This window comes from Diplotaxodon limnothrissa, linkage group LG18, assembly GCF_057381915.1.
Source record: "Diplotaxodon limnothrissa isolate DT_005_m linkage group LG18, D_limnothrissa_male_GT1.1, whole genome shotgun sequence".
NCBI classification, from domain to species: Eukaryota; Metazoa; Chordata; class Actinopteri; order Cichliformes; family Cichlidae; genus Diplotaxodon; species Diplotaxodon limnothrissa.
In genome coordinates this window covers 21,494,261-21,510,793 of record NC_140613.1, presented here as the reverse complement: position 1 = coordinate 21,510,793, position 16,533 = coordinate 21,494,261, and the positions used below count along the sequence as shown (strand labels likewise).

Sequence of the window (16,533 nt, the reverse complement as noted above, 5' to 3'; positions counted from 1 at the left end):
TAAAGCTCATTGTGAAGAATGCCTACACCTGCGTTACACAACACCATCTCATGGATGAACAAGGGTGGGTAAAGCAGGTCTACATCCAGCGCACCCTTATCTTCTGTAACAAAGCTGCTGAAGAGGATTATGCTGCTGTTGCCTCAGAAACTTAGTCACCAGTGGAAAGAGAGCACAGAGAGGGGTGGGGAGTCCACGCAGAGAGTAGAAACAGACAGGCAGGCGATACTACTGCTACAACCCTTCACACACACACACAGCACCAGCTCTTTCTTTCTTTTTTTTAGGCTGACACAGATTTTTTCTAAAACCTGCCACCATGTGGCACCCTTTGATTATCGGCATCATGACAGTGAACACCTCTCTAACCGTCTTCTACTGGGCCTTCATCCTGGGCGATGCTTACTACAAGTGGCTGATGGAGCCAGAAGACAAGCCCAAGAAGGTGGTCACCCCAGCTTGAGGGAGCCAGTATGGATCTACCTGAATGAGTGACTGGATGTTATTTGCTTAGGGATACTCTGCTCAGCTAGTAGTGCTTACAGTGAATTTCTGCTTCTTTTTTATGTATTGATTTTATTTTTTTTAACTGGAAAAGCCTTGGATTCCTGTTTTGAACTGAAAAAATAACCTAAAGCAATCTGCAAGTTGATGAGAAGAATCATTCTTACAGGTAAAGTGTCAATTTATCTTAATATTTATTTCGCATCATTTTATTGTGTTTTAGCTACATTTGTTGCTTGCAGTGTGAATCAACACACACACACACACTTCACACACCATCCGCAGGCAACAGGTCCTTCAGGTGACACTAAATGAACCGTTTAAGCTTTCTGCTGACTCGGTGAAAAGGTTTTGTTGGTGACAGTGGCATGAGTCAAGCAAATCCTGTTAGGATTACTAAACTACTAAACACCACCTCTAAACTGGCACAGTTGGTGTTACTTTCGTAACAGCTTCATCCTGAGACACATTCAGAAACCCTCGTCTCATCTCTCGTTTGCATCTCTCCTGAAAGCTTATTTTTCACTCTTCCTCCTTTTCCTTTTTCTCTCTATTTTATTTTATTTTTTACATCTCTCCACAACATGTCGCACGTCTTCTACTGGGGTATGCACCCAGTCTCTTGGTTCATTCTTTTCGCCAATATAGCCGTAACGGTCATTGAATGGAAGTTTCTTGCCTCTCAGTTTTACAAACTTAACTGGAAAAAGGAAGAACAACAAGCCAATGCCTAAAATCCTGGTGGAAACCACATCCACATCCTGATGCTGCACTGAGAATATTTGTGAGGATAAAAATATCTCTCTCCATATATATATATATATATATATATATATATATATATATATATATATATATCACCTGTTTACCTGCCCACATGTACAGAAAAAACAAGATTGTGTAGCTTTAGGCTTGTTATGAAAGGGCAGCCACTATGCAACGCTAACCTTATGCTGTGTTTTTGTGGTTATTTCCAGAGCTGCTTCTGTACAGTTCACCCCAGAATTCAAAAACAAAAAACCAGAGGAATCGTCTCAACTCTTTGCTGCAGGCAAGTTCATTTTCTTTCCCTGTGACACTCCAATGCAGTGCTGTCTTCCATGTCATCTGTGCCATTTTCTCATCTTTTGTCATATGAATGGAGCTGCTCTCTGGCTCTTTATCATTTTTACAAGAGTCATTTATAAAGAAAAATACGTTAAGATGTGCACCTTTTCTACCTGCAATGATATCATGCTCTGTTAGGGAGCAAGAACTCATTCATGAAAGCATTGTTTCATGTTAGTGAATTATGTGACATGTCACAAGTGCCAAATTGTGTATAAGATCATTTGAAAGTATCTATAAAGTGATGCCAGTCTGGACCTGAGTGAAAGTGGGTTCACTGTAATATACATATCATATCTTTATGCAAGGGGGACCATAAGCCTCTTTGGCATATTACTGTCCACCTCTCCTCGCTCATATCTCTAATCCCCACAGATGGAAAGCTGATATTGCTCTATGACAGACTCAATCCTATTAACTCCGTCTGTCCTGCATTCACTTCTCCTCTGTCTCGCTCTCCTGGACCGAAGACCCTCTGTGCAAAAGATGAGAATGAGGAATTCTGGGATTCAAGTCTAGACCAAAGATTAGAAGAATTGGCACATGGGTAGTATCAGGCTTTACTTGTCAGCTGAACTACATTTCTGTAGAGCCATTTTGTGACAGGGAGCTGTCACTGCTGAGAAACAGTACTCTCAGTTTCAAACCATCCGCACATTTCCACCTGTCACTCATCCTTCCGACACCCAGAAGATGTTGAAAATGTTCTAATGCTTAGTTTGTTTCCCTCCTCCGCCTCCTCTTCCTCCTCCCTGGTGCACCTGTATCACCTGTTCTCCAAACATTCACAGTGCAGGAGTGAAGGAGCGCAGATCTGCAACAAGACAATAAATCTGTCATCACCCAAAGAAACAGCCCCGAAGCTTCAACGCTTTCTGTGAGCTGACAAAACCATAAAAAGAGTTTCAAAAACCGGCCAAGACAAAACATGAACCGGCAACCAAATGTGTCCCTGAACGCCTCAGGAGGAGCTCTGATTTCAAACTTCACACAGTCTGCGTTTGAGCTCCGGCAACTCCTCCAGCTGTCTAGAAGGAAGGAGGAGGAGGTGTATTTTGTGGACTACATCCCCCCTGCGAGAGATGCTATAACTCTCCCACCCAATGTAGTCTATGTAATAGTTGGGGTGGTGGTGATCATAGTGGCCACCTACGCCATAGTGGGACACCTCATTGATGACCTGTTGCATGACCTGGCAGGTAACCCCAGGTGGACACATCCTGAACTGATGCCACCGTGTCCACTCTGGCATCTGTGTTTGTGGTGTCCTTTCTGTCCCTGAGCTCTCGTGAATCAACTTTTGATCTTTTCCTTGTTTTGACGACAGTTTCCTTCATGTTCACCCTCTGGTTTGTGGATAGGATAACCTTCCCAGTGGTGTCTGTTATTCTTTTAAGGTGAATGTCAACAGCTGATCAAATGGCTGCTAAAAAAAGCCATCTTAAGGGGGCGGTCAATGTTCAATTTGTGCAATTCCACAAAGTTCCTGCTTTGGCTATTTAATAACCCCCCAAAAGAAACAGCATCCTCTATGCTGCAGTTTGTCATGCATGACATGACAACTGAAGTGAATCTAAACCCGGTGCAATGCCCCTTTAAAAGATACACAGAGAAGACATAAAAATAAATCATTTTAATTGATTTCCAACATGTTTCCTCTTACAGACTGGATATTTGGCCCCAAACCAGTGGAGGATGATTCAGAGGGAGGGGATGCAGAAATAGAGGAAGAGAGGCGACTCAGCGTTTCCAGCAAGCTGTTGGAGAAAGATGAGATCAGAATGGAGGAAGAAAAAGAAGGCCAGCTGCCTGGTTTCCACCAGGGAGACGCAGGCCGCTGTCGTCCATCCACCCCTCCGCTGAGAAGCGCCATTGCTTCGTCATACCCTGGAGAAAAAAGGATTTCCACACATAGCGTGACCTTCGCCTGCCCCGTGGCCCCTTACGTCACTTCCCTTTGAGTTTTTTCATCACAGCAGTTTTTATTACGTCTTAATCACAGTGCAGTGATCAGTGATGTCCTCGCTGTAGTGATGCAGAGGCTGAGGCACTCTTGTTTTATGCTGGTGTTATAGTTAGCGTGCAAAAAATGTACAAGAAAATGTTGTTAGTAAGCACGATCCATACTGTCAGTCTGTTTCTACTGCACCATGCTGAAATTCGCTGTCCAGCTGCTCGTGGTAAAAACTGTAAACAAATTAAGTTTCAAGTAAAAATATCAGTTATGTTAATAACTTAACTTTACATCTAAAAATGTTAATTGGAAACACACTGTGTCCAGTTCGTCCACAAGGCTAGACAGAAAGTGTTGTGAAATTGCAAAATCAAAAAGACTTGTCATGTTACATGTGCTTGTAATGTGTTTCTAAAGAAAACGTACATCACTTCTCCTGGTGTTGGACTAAGCTTCTCCCCAATAAACAACTCGATAATACACGCTCGTTCCTCCTGTCTTGTCTGCTTTCATTAATCCATCTTACCTTCTCCTAATACCTGCTTGTGCCCAGGGTGATGACCTTGTTTATAAATGCAGAGGATTATTGCACTTGAGCATATTAAATACAGCTGAGTGATGTAAGATAGCTAGATAGATAGATAGATAGATAGATAGATAGATAGATAGATAGATAGATAGATAGATAGATAGATAGATAGATAGATAGATAGATAGATAGATAGATAGATAGATAGATAGATAGATAGATAGATAGATAGATAGATTTCTACAGAGAGAAAAACAGGAATCTTGTTCACATGAGATACAGCTTTGCATTTATTTTAAATCTTACTTTAGCAGTCATTAGTCATAAGGCTGATCAGCTGTGAATTAGAGGATCTTCACAGCTTCCTTGATTCATGCAAAGAGTTTCATTCACGATTTCCTGAATTTTGAGTAATTTTGCTGTTGTTACAATGCTGACATTGGAGAATGTGATATTTCCTCCTGATCTCTTTGTATTTTGCACAGAACGTTCTGTGCGATTAAATCTTTGTGCCGGCTTCTTAATACAGCGATGACCCACAGATATTAACTGGACTCGCAGGCTGACAGCAGAGGCAGCCAGACTGCAATGGACAGCTTAAACGTTCGTCACAAAGAGGAAGATGGCACAGTGTTATTTGAGTCATATATCCCTCCTTCTCGGGATGCTATCCACCTGCCCACCTACGTCCTCTACTTGCTCATAGCCGTCTTCATCGTGTTTTCGGTTCTCTACGCCATCACGGGCCACCTCATCAAAGACCTCATCCATGACTGTGCAGGTTTGTTACTGTACCGCTAGCTTTTTAAAGACCAGAATAATCAAACCACAAGCTACTGGCAGCGCTTCTCTGTGACATCTGTCTCCTACCCTCTCTTTCTGTACTCAAGACTGGCTGTTTGGGGAGCAGCCTGCAGAAGTGGTGGTGAACTACTGTGAGGCCAAGGATAAGTTCATGGCAGACTGGTCCCCACAAACCAGCCCTGAAGTAGAGGCAATGGCCCGGGAAGAGGAGAACAAGGTGATTGACAGAGACTTTATGAAATCCCCTGCCATCTGGATCATCTCTACAGAACCACAAGGGGCAAAAACAGGACCCCGGGTGGTCTTTGGGAAAAGGACTTGAACCCATCAGAGACTTGCTGTCGTTACAGACCTTCTGTATGTGATGTGAATGTATAAATATCTAGATGGATGATGAAGGTAAAGAACCATTTCTGTGTGAGGCTCAAAATAGATTATTAGATTTAATTTCAATATTTTGCAAAATAAGATTAAAAAGTAAGATTAAAGATTTTAGTATAAGCCTTCGTGTGGATTTTTTTTAAATATAAATGTTTTGTGGAACATGTGCATGTAGCACTGATCTATCATGTGGAGTAGTAAACAAGTATCTTGTGAAAATAGTTCTGAAAAGTCAAGCCATGAAAGTAATGGTACAATTACACTCTTCTCAATAATAATGATGATTTGTCTGTTAACAATAATTATCATTATTATTATTTTTAGGTAGCCTCAGTTGGTCTGCTGCTGAATTTATTTATTAATTATTTATGTTTGTGTTTATATTCAGCTTTTTCACGTTTGGATAAGGTGTAACTTCGTAACTACTGTATAGAAATGTACACCGCACAAAAAGGACAAGGCAGCTAATTTGGCAGCAGACATTTCTAAACAGAATATAATGCTGCACAGTAAACAGGACCACCCCACTTGCATTTGAGATGCAATGGTAAGCGAGAAAAGCACCTCCTGTGGTGAGATGCATGGCACTGCACGCTGAGACAGTGACGTGGTCTAATGTTATTCCAAACTCGCAGTTTCTCATTAAGTTTCTTCATTTAAATGTGAATGTAACTGCCTCTCTTTTTGTGTATAATGGCTGAAGGCTTCAGCGGTCCTATAAGGACATCTAGTGTCTGCTGTAGTCATTACAGCTGAATATTATTTCAAACTGGAAAACCTCTGGAAATAAGGTAACTCATTTAAAAAAAAGAGAGAGAGAGAAAATATGACAATGATCTTCAGAATCTTTGATTTCAACAATTAATATTTTATATCTTAAAAATGTGGTAGGTAGTTGCACTTTATTCTACATTTCTCCTTTACTTTCATGTATTTATTTATTTGAGAAAGCTCTAAACTCACTCCACACGCTTTAGAGTTTTCAGACCTTTTCACAAACGTATTCTACATTTCATAGACTATTTAGTTTCTCATAAGTCTAAAGATCAGTCGTAGATTTCAATGCAAAATCAATCAGTAAATAAATAAATAAAAGCTTTTCCAGTTGTCTGTAAATTCTCTGTGTTCCTCTTTTATGAGACTCTCAGTTCCCTGCTATAGGGATCAATGATCAATTTGAAGCTTGGCTGCACTGCTGTAGGTCACAACCAGTTTTAATGTGTCAGCACACAAAGATCCACCGAGCACTAAAGAAGCCCAACCTCAGTCCAGGAGAGGGCGCTGTGGTAGAAACAGCCCTGTAAACTGCGTGCTGCCACGTGGAACTTGATGGCTGATAGAGGTGGGGTGTTCTTCTAAGTGACATGGGAAGAGGCTCCTGATGAGGCAGTAAACATTAACCATCTTTACTCTCATTTTTGTTCCCCTATCAGCTGAAATTAGAGAGCATTTGTCCTTCAGCCTGGAGCTGTCTCCATCTCTTTCTGTCCTGATCATTTTTGAGAGCAAATTAGCTCCACATTAGTTCCGTGACTCCTAACAAGATTACCAAAGCTACATCCGCTCCTCACATCCACTCGCAAACAATGCCACAATCTCATTAACTCTGTCCCCCCCTAATCCCTTCACCCTTTCAGAGCGCCCCTCCACCACCATTCTCCTTAAACAGATAAAAGTGTGGCCAGTCTCTGCAGCTGTGTGGAACAAGTCTAAATTTGCTTTCTCACTCAGGTTGAACTAAAAAAAACAAACAAAAACAAAACCCCAACAATCTTATAATAAGCCGTAAAAACAGAGCTATAATCAGTCCCAGCAGACTTGAAAGCATCCTGAAATCATTTTACTGAAAATAACTGAGTCACTGTGATGAGATTATTGGTTCTGGGATTAATATAATCTGAAGGTTACAGTATGGTTAGTCTATAATTTAGGATTCTGATCTGGAAATCATTTGAATCTCTAACATTTATTTCATGCGTTCCTGGAAAATACATTTGAGATGGAAAAGGCCTGCGCTATTAAATCTGATATATTACATCAGATAAGTGAGTGAAAGTAAACTCACTTCCAGCCCATCAGTAATAAGAAATCATATCCATCACTTGCTGTTCCAAAACGACTTCGCATCAGAACCAAAAAAGCTGTTTTATTGCTATTTATAATTTCAAATATCTACTGGTTTCACCATTGTTCTCCAGAGTTTATTATTCGTATGACTGCATGACAAAGAGCAGGACTATAGCATAATTAATATTTAACACAACTACTGAGCAACAGTTTTGCTTTGAAAACAGGGAAACCTGCAATTTCCAATTAAATCAGAAATGTAGGCTACACATTACTGCTAAAGAAGGCAACCCAACCCTGTGGTGTCTATATCTTTAAAAGAGTGGGTATATTCCTGCCCCCAGCTGCTCTCCTGGAGGGCTGAATCAACATTAGTGGCACTCTCTTGTGTGGGCTCGTAGCATCCTTTGCTTTTCATTTTCAGGGCGCGCATCCTCTCTCTCTCTCTCTCTCTCTCACACACACACACACACACACACGCACACACACCCCCTCCAAACCTGAGCGGTGCGCGATGCCTCGGCCGCTGCGGATAGCGTGCTCCTGTGTGGATGTGGCTCATGTACTCCAAACAAAAATGAGTGATGTACGGCTGATTTGAACGCAGCGATGCTTTCCGGCATGGATGCCCGTTAAATGACGGAATAGCCTTTATGGAGTGGAGCTCATCGTCGCCGGAGCAAGTCTGGGGAGAGTCAGAGAGGTGAGGTGGCTGATTGTGTGCGGGGGGACACCGCAGCGGAAGACGGATGCTTATTTGGCATTTTTAACAAAAACACGACTCCGGCGATACAAACCGCGGTTTCAATCAGAGCACTGACTGCTGCTACAGTCAGGCCATTTCAGTTATTTTCTCTCACTTGATGTGCACCCATCATCCATCCTGGATAAAAGGCCGTTTTTCTCTCCTCACAGGGCTACTCACACACAGTAGCCGCGGATCGGAGAATAAAGCTATCAGGGTGATGCAAATGTCTCTCTGTGATTGCGCATGTGTGCATTTATCCTTACACAGCTACATTTGTAAAAGGGTTTCTGATGGAAGATGCCATTAAAGACGCGGTGTTTCTGACCTACTTTGCAGGAATAAACATAAACTGCATGCACCAACTAGGCTGCTTAAAGGGCTCATCGGTGCAGGTGGGCAGTAGGGCCTTGGAGGCGCTCAATGCAGCTGTCCTAGAAGTGATAACTAAGGCTGAATTCCTTCATGTACGCCCACCAAGTGCTTAAGAGATGAAAGCTTGACTTTCATTAATAAGGGATGGTTTTTGATAACCACTCATCACATAGCTCAAATTCTCCATGGTGACCACACCATCTGACCTATATCTGCATTAAGGGAACAGTTGTGTAAGACAGTTGTGATTTGGATGCGCTGTTTACCAAAATACTACAGCATGTATACCATTTGTCCACCTGGTGAACTTTTAAAACCCTTTGGCATGCATACAGCTGTCTTTACATTTACTGACCCAGCAGCTGTCAGGGGCATTCCCCATGAAGTGGGGGAGCACTGATGGGGCAGTAGCAGTTGGCCTAATGTTGGGCATATTTGTCTGTATACTGTTTGGGTGTTGACCCAGACTGTCTGCATCTTACTGCCGTTATTTCTAACCTTAGGGGTGACTGTAAAGGCAAACACCCCCTCCGTTAGTTGGTAGTGAAGCCCAGTTGAACTTTGACCCCGTGGCTCCTCTCTTATCTCTTCTCTCCCCTGCTGAGACTCCAATACAGAGGTGCAAATGACATCATGCTGTTATACTGAAAGGGCTTTTAGTGGCTTTTAAATTTCAGGAAGAGCTCTTTGTTTTTAAGGGCACGCAGTAAAACGGAGAGACCATTACTTGGCTGTTTTGTGTTGGAATGGATCTACTTGTGCAGGTTTTCACTCACTCTTGTCTTGTCTGTTTATGTTCATTCAGTGCTGACTTTGCTTTTTTTTGCCATTTCTTTCACAGTACTCAAGATCCTTCATCTAAGATCACAGGTCACATGACAGGTGTGTATCCCCCCCCCCTCCTACACATAACTTAATATTTCCATGAGTTTTCAGGTTTTTTGAACGCACCTTTTCCCCTTGTTTAGATTTGTGCAGTGATGAAACAGACAACTCTCCCCCTCTCCAGCTTCACACGCTCAAGCAGTTCGAACAGGTGAGAGCTTTTATTTTTAGATATCATGGAGTTTGATGTGAGGGACACTTCTTCATCCCCATGATGCTGCATTTGAATGAATTATGTGCCAGATGAATACATGCTTCATGCTGCCATCTAGTGGCTTCATGGACTCACAGAAAAAAAAAAGATAAAGTCCGAGATCAGTATTGAGGAAATAAGGATAGTCTAACCCAGGAATTCACGCACATACTCCAACCATCTGGAGAGCATGTTTTAAAAATACCGTACTGAAAAGGAGAGCACCTGCGAGTGGAGAAATGTGGATGGAAAACACCCAGAACTCTCCTGGTATTTTAAAAATCTGCCTCTGGCTACTGCATGGCCCACTTTAGGTTCCCAGTGTCTGCTGCACTATTGCTGGGCATTGTAGCAGTCACATTAGAAGAGAGTATATTAAGTATTCCTTTTAATGTCTGGCAGGGTGCTGTTCAGAGCACTCACAATATCACTGACACAAACTCCAAGCCAAAGTCATAATTAGCATTTTAATGTTTTCTGCAGTTTTAAAAAAAGACATTACAAATAAAATGTTATTTGCAAATGAATGTTCCCTTGCCTACACAGTTAGGTCCATAAACTGCATTTTTTGTAAGTTTTCCCTCTGTACTGACATGGATAAGCAGAAGAAAATAGATATGGATTGTTTTTAATACTTGGATGCAGTCAATGACTGTCTGAAGTCTAAAACCCATGGACATCACCATATGTTGTATTTCTTCCCTGGAGATGCTCTGCTAGATGTTTACCGCTGCCATTGTCAGTTGCTGCTTGTTTGTGGGTCTTTCTGCCTTCGGCTTGTACTGAATAGCCATAAAAGCATGCTCTGTACAGTTGAGATCAGGTCACTGGCTTATCCATTGATGAATATCCCATTTCTGTGCCTTGAGAATCTGTGTAGCTTTGGGTCATTACCCTTTTGAACTATGAAGCACTGTTTGATCAGTGTTGCAGCATTTGTCTAAATCTGAGCAGAGAGTAAGAATATACAGGCTGATGATTTGGTCACTCCTAATGTTTTTTCACGGTTTCTCTGAGAGGCTTATTTTGGTGTTTAGTCTAATCTGATGTCCTTTAGGGGCTCATATTTAAAATGACAGTGAAAAGCTATAAAATACAAATTCAGCACTGAATCAATTTCAGATATTACGTTCGATTCATTTGCCATGAAATAACAAGGGAAGTGGCCATGAAACTGCTTGTGAGTCAAGTGTCCAATTAGTTTTGAGCCTCTGAAAATGGGCAGTTGTGTATAAAATGGTAGCATTTCCTAAAGAGTTGTTACATACTGATTTAAAATTGATTTAAAAAGCGCTGTGGTGGGGTACAGAGGCAAAACTACAAAGCATGTTTGTTTTCCAACAAATTATGGCCCTAATTGTACATGTAGAACTCATTTATTTTTGCTATAATGCTATAATATTCATATGTGATTTCCCGATGCATTACTAAAGTGAAAACTGATAATAAAGAGGGGATGAATTGCAGTATATGTTTTTCTGTCACCTTACACAAGCACAGAAAAATCGCACCCTTTTTAATGAGATAGATGGACAGTTTTGCCATGCTTACGTTTCTACAGGGATTTCATTTTAAAACAAACAAACAACAACAACAACAACAACAACAACCTGAAACTAAAAAACCCATCCAGGCCACATTACTGTCAGAACTGTTGAAGCAACACATCAATTAAATTTAACCTGTTTAGTCGGTTAAAAGATCTCAAAAAGCAGCAAATCACACCACGATCTAAGAAAACAACTGAGAAACAACGTCACTGACATATATCGGTGTGGACAGGGTTACAAAACCATTTCTAAAGCTTTGGGACTCCGTTGAACTACAGTGAGCGATATTGTCCACAAATAGAGAAAACTTGGCCGACCACCTTCCCAGGAATAGTTGGCCTACAAAAATTACTCCAAGAGCACGTCAACATCAGAAATCATCTTGATGATCCCCAAAACTTTTGGAAAAATATTCTTTGGACTGACGAGACAAAAGTTGAACTTTTTGGAAGTTTTGAGTCCTGTTAAAGCTGCATAAAACTAAAGAGCATTTCACAGAAAGAAAATCATACCAGCATTCAAACATGGATGTGTTAGTGTGATGGTTGGGGGCTGCTTTGCTGCTTCAGGACCTGGATGACTTGCTGTAATTGATGCAACTATGAATCGCCTCTCTACCAGAAAATCCTAAAGGAGACTGTATGGGCCACCAGGTCATGCCCTGAAGCTCAAGCACACTTGGGTTATGCAGCAGGACAATGATCTGCAACACACCAGCCAGTCCACCTCTAAATGGCATAGAAATAATCAGATGAAGTTTTTGAAGGGACCTAGTAAAAGTCTCGACTTAAATAAGATTGAGATCCTTTGGCATGACCTTAAACAGACTGTTCATGCTGGAAAACCCTCTATTGTGGCTGAATTAAAAGAATTCTGCAAGTAAGAGTGGGGCTAAAATTCCTCCACAGTATTGTGAAAGACTCATTGTCAGGTATCACAAACACTTGATTGCAATTGTTGTTGCACAACTAGTTTATTAGGGTTGGGGAGCGATTACTTTTGGATAGGATACCTTGGGTACGTTTGGATAGCTTAATTAAAACTTGTATTTTGTATTTATTCAGGATATCTTTGTCTAATACTGAAATTTGTTTGATGATCTGAAACATTTAAGTGTGACAAATATGCCAAAAACTATGAAAGCAGAAAGGGGGGGAATACTTTTCCACAGCACTGCACATGCCTCCATATGCATGCTACTGCAAAGTCTTGCCCTAGAAGACAACAAATCATCACAGGGAACCCATAATGTTTAACTGTTAGTGCATGGTCTCACAGAAAATATGAAATGATATCAATTCAGTGAAAGTAAAATCAGACAAAAATCATCGGTATTTAAAAGAAATGGGAGAAAATTCATGTCCAGCAACACAAATTATTTCATTAAACCTTGTGACTGTTTCTGAACTGCATGTTAGAGCAATCATTTGCTCTTTTTTACTTTTTATTTGGGGTGCCAGTGCAAATAATACAGTATATCGCTCATTTGCAATGTACCCAATAATAACATCAGCAACCTAAATTCTTCTACTACTATATTCAATTAAAGAGACTGTTATAGACCAAGAAACTGATCCCCAGGTTCTCCACAGTATATGACATCTCCGTGCTTGTCTCTAAAAATGTGTGTTTTTGGACATGCACTTTATAAGAATAAAACCTGCTGGAGGAGCTGATAAGCCCAGTTAAAATGGGATCAGGGACCAAACAGTCACGAGAGCTGAGGTAATTTCTGAGAGAGCGTGGCCGGCACATTTACACCAAACAGCACTTCAAACAACACAGTGCAGAGTTATACATACACATCATAAATCCAATTTATTTCTCTTTTATCTCTCTTTTATTTCTCTACTGTTCACTGGTTTCACCATACTTAAGCTATTGTGCAGAGGTCTGGGGCAATAACTATAAAACCACATTACATTCACTTTTTACTCTTCAAAAGAAAGCAATTCGAATCATCCACAATGCAGGTTATAGGGAACATACAAACTCACTATTTTTGCAGTCTGAAATATTGAAAATTGACGATATAGTGAAATTCCAAACAGCACAAATTCTATTCAAAGCAAAAAATAAAGAACTGCCAGGTAATATTCAGAGTATGTTTTTTTTGAAAGAAGGAAGTTATAATTTAAGGGGTTTTTGTAACTTCAAAACAATGAAGGTACGTACTACAAGAAAAGGCTTTTGTGTTTCTGTTCAAGGAGTGAAACTATGGAACAAACTGAATATGGAATTAAAGCAATGTCCAAACATAAAACTGTTCAAAAAGAGTTATAAAAATATGATCTTCTCGATCTATAAAGAAAAGGAAAATATTTAAATTAAGTGAATGTCTCTATTTAAAAACAAACAAACAAAAAATTCATGATGTGATATTATAGTATATAGTATATCAGAAATCTGTTCACTATTTTTATTACAAATTATATCAGTAAGGAAGCTGACTAAATATTCACTGATAATTTATGGGACAGGGGTGGGATTAAATAAGTGTATACTTCTTCCCACTCCCTTTCAACATGTAAATTAATCAGAATGTTTTTTTGTATGTAATTTGTATAGTATTTTTTTTTTCTCTCATTTCTTTTCTAAATGTACTTGTATATTGCTCACATGTTGAAATAAATTACCAATCAATCAATCAATCAATCAATCAATCAATCAATGATGTCATCCCTGATGTCACGTGGAGACTCTGCTTGGCGCCCAGCCTATCTTTGCTCTGAATTATTTAGCAACAGCATGTAACCTGACACTATAATGGACACACTCACTGAAAGCATCATGAACTAAAAATGATCTAATTGTCCTGTCTGTGTCTCTGTATTATCCAATCTTTTCACACTTGGTTTCAGCTTATGTTTGTATTGTTAGGATATGTAGAACCCGTTTTTCCTTTTTCACTCTTGAGTTCAATTCTTTCAGTTTGCTAGTTTCTCTGAGGGACATTCAGGGATTCTCCACAGTGAGATTGAGGACAGCTACCTATTAATAGCACTGTGGCTCACTGCTCCCAGGTTTCCTATTTCTTTAACTTCTTTCCACTCACCTGCCTGTTTCACTCCCACCAGTGTCTCTCAACTTCATTCCCAGAGCTGATTGTGTAGCTATCACAGGCTATGGTAAAATCAGGGTGGGCTAATCCATCTTCAACATCATTATTAGTGTAAGAGGAGAAAAAAAATGACAGCAAGGTTCCAAAAGATGCAAAACAACATTAGCATCGACACATACTCATATGTGTTGCTTCCAGTCAGCCATATGTCCCATATTTGCTTTTCCTGTAGCTCACTAAAAGAGCTTTAGAAAGAGCTATTTAGCTAATTATTGTTAAACAGCTTTAGCTGTTTGCTAACTTTGTTTGCACTTTAGTGCTGAAAGCAAGAATGGATTTTTCTGTGGTTTTCTTTATCTGAAATATCTCCTGCTTCTGCCACAAACTGACATTTCTGTCAAAACCATAAATAAAAAATACATTTTCTAATAATGCAAGAGGCTAAAAGAGCTACTGCTACTGCTAATTTTCCCAACTGGCTTCTACATTTAACTCACCGTGAATGTTTAGGTTAAGACAATCTGTACCCTGAGTAAGATATTGAAGATGATATTTATATACTATTTTTAAGAAAAGGAGCTTCAGAAAACCCCCAGAATGGGATATGACAGGTACTAATTTGGTTGTGAAAGTTTAGTTACTTAAACTATAGCAAAGCTAAATAAAAAATAAAGCAGGTGTTATAGAAAAATTGTCATATCCCAAGTTCAGCAGTGGTGGATTTTGACAGTGGTTTGAATCCATACAGAAAAACAATGCAGACAAAAAGAAAAGATCAGAAAGTGCCTCACATCTCACCCCCCCCCCCCTTTTTTTTTTTTACAGAGGTGTGAGATTTCCTTTCATATCACAAGTAACTGTGAGTCTTTTTGACTCCCTCCTCCCCTCCTCTCCCTTTCCTCCCATCTCCCGTGGCAGTCTGGGATTCCAGACATGTCTCCCCCCAGTAAGATAAGCTCCTGTCCCCTTCCTGTGCAGACCACAACACACCATGGAGCTCGCACGGCTGCATCTCTGACCGCCGGGCTGCAGAGTAGCCCTCTGCACTGCAAACGCCCCTGAAAACCTCAGCGCGCGCGTGTGTGTGTGTGCATGTATGTGTGAGTGTGTTAGATTTAGTATGTGTGAGTGATTTTGTAGATTGTGTCCTTATGGCCTGTTAGATGCAAGAATGACACTTTGTAAATATTCTTTTTTTTTTTGAGGAAGGCATATCTGTCAGTTCCTGGACTCTAACAAAAGGGCATGCTTAAGAGCTGCTGTACTTTGAAATGGACTCCTTTTCTCCATGACATGGAGAAGTCGAGGACAGCTATTCATTTCTGATCTATGATGGACATCATGTCAAGCAGTGTGGATGCACTTTGACAGTCATGTCTAACGGTTACCGTACTTTATCACAGCACCTGAATGACCTGAAGAAGGAGAACTTCAGCCTCAAGCTCCGAATCTACTTCCTGGAGGAGAGGATCCAGCAGAAGTATGAGGAGAGCAGTGAAGATGTCTACCGCACGGTGAGTGGGACAGCTCTCTAATTATTAGGAAAGTAGTGGCAAACTACTTGACTTTTGGTGATAGCTGATTTTGTGTTTACAGTTAATTAAATGAATTTATTCATTTATCAGTCACATGTGGTGACTGTCATAAACCATTGCTTTACTGAGACATGTTTGTTGATCCAGCTGTCACACTGGTTTGGTTGAGGTGATGGGACTTTACCAAGTGCGTGTTACAAGACATGGCTGTCCTGTGAAACACTAACCTCCAACTACCTCTTTTTGTAGTATTTTTAATGCAGTACATGTTTCTGGCTGCTTTGGCTGGCTTCTCTTTTCCTATCCGGGGTGCTTCATACTGGCATTTGGGGTTTTGTGCCCATTGTTTGATTCACAGCACAGAAACACTCAGACACATCCAAGGCTGCATAAACATGTAGAACAACACCACAATGTCAGAAAATAGCTTATAATAAAAATCAAATGACTCCTGTCATGAAAAAATATTTATTGGATGTGTGTGAGCTGTAAGTAAAATGTTGAACCTTATTACTTTTTATTACAACTCAAAATGAAAGAGTAGCACAAACGTTATCAAAAGAGATATTAAATTGACATTGAAGCTCTAGTTGTGTCAGTAATAATACTAACAATAACTTGTTTTATACAGCGGTTTTCATGACAACCTGAATCTGGATACCTTATTTTATTTTGCAAATACATTTGCATTTGTAGATACTGTAAAGGTTTATGTTTTATATGGATACATTGTAGATCTTATAAGATTTGTCTTATACTGTAATTTAGTTATGTAAGTAACACATTTAACATTATATCATAAAAAATGCGTATTTTATCTATAGTTAATTCTTGTAATTACAT

General features: G+C 40.1%; 2 protein-coding genes across 9 annotated transcripts in view; both read left to right on the top strand.

Annotated features, from left to right (window-relative positions):
• Nucleotides 1-4,682: 4,682 nt before the first annotated feature.
• On the top strand, nt 4,683-5,220 carry LOC146613546 (uncharacterized). Its single transcript, XM_085377878.1, has 2 exons — nt 4,683-4,875; nt 4,985-5,220. Exons 1-2 carry the CDS (start codon nt 4,683-4,685, stop codon nt 5,218-5,220), a joined length of 429 nt encoding a protein of 142 aa, XP_085234004.1.
• Nucleotides 5,221-15,140: 9,920 nt separating this feature from the next.
• The window catches only part of LOC146613545 (myomegalin), a 48,295-nt gene continuing 46,902 nt past the window's right edge, over nt 15,141-16,533 (top strand). For all 8 annotated transcript variants that reach the window (XM_085377450.1, XM_085377449.1, XM_085377452.1 and 5 more), the window contains exon 1: nt 15,141-15,669. In XM_085377450.1, coding sequence (XP_085233576.1) covers nt 15,529-15,669 — 141 coding nt within the window. In that variant the 5' untranslated portion in view covers nt 15,141-15,528. The remainder of the gene's footprint in view (nt 15,670-16,533) is intronic.

What these genes read in the sequence shown, in the direction of transcription:
- LOC146613546 (XM_085377878.1), top strand. Translation starts at nt 4,683, where the DNA reads ATGGACAGCTTAAACGTTCGTCACAAAGAGGAAGATGGCACAGTGTTA. An exon ending in CCTCATCCATGACTGTGCAG is followed by an intron (nt 4,876 to 4,984) that starts GTTTGTTACTGT and finishes TCTGTACTCAAG; the next exon opens with ACTGGCTGTTTGGGGAGCAG.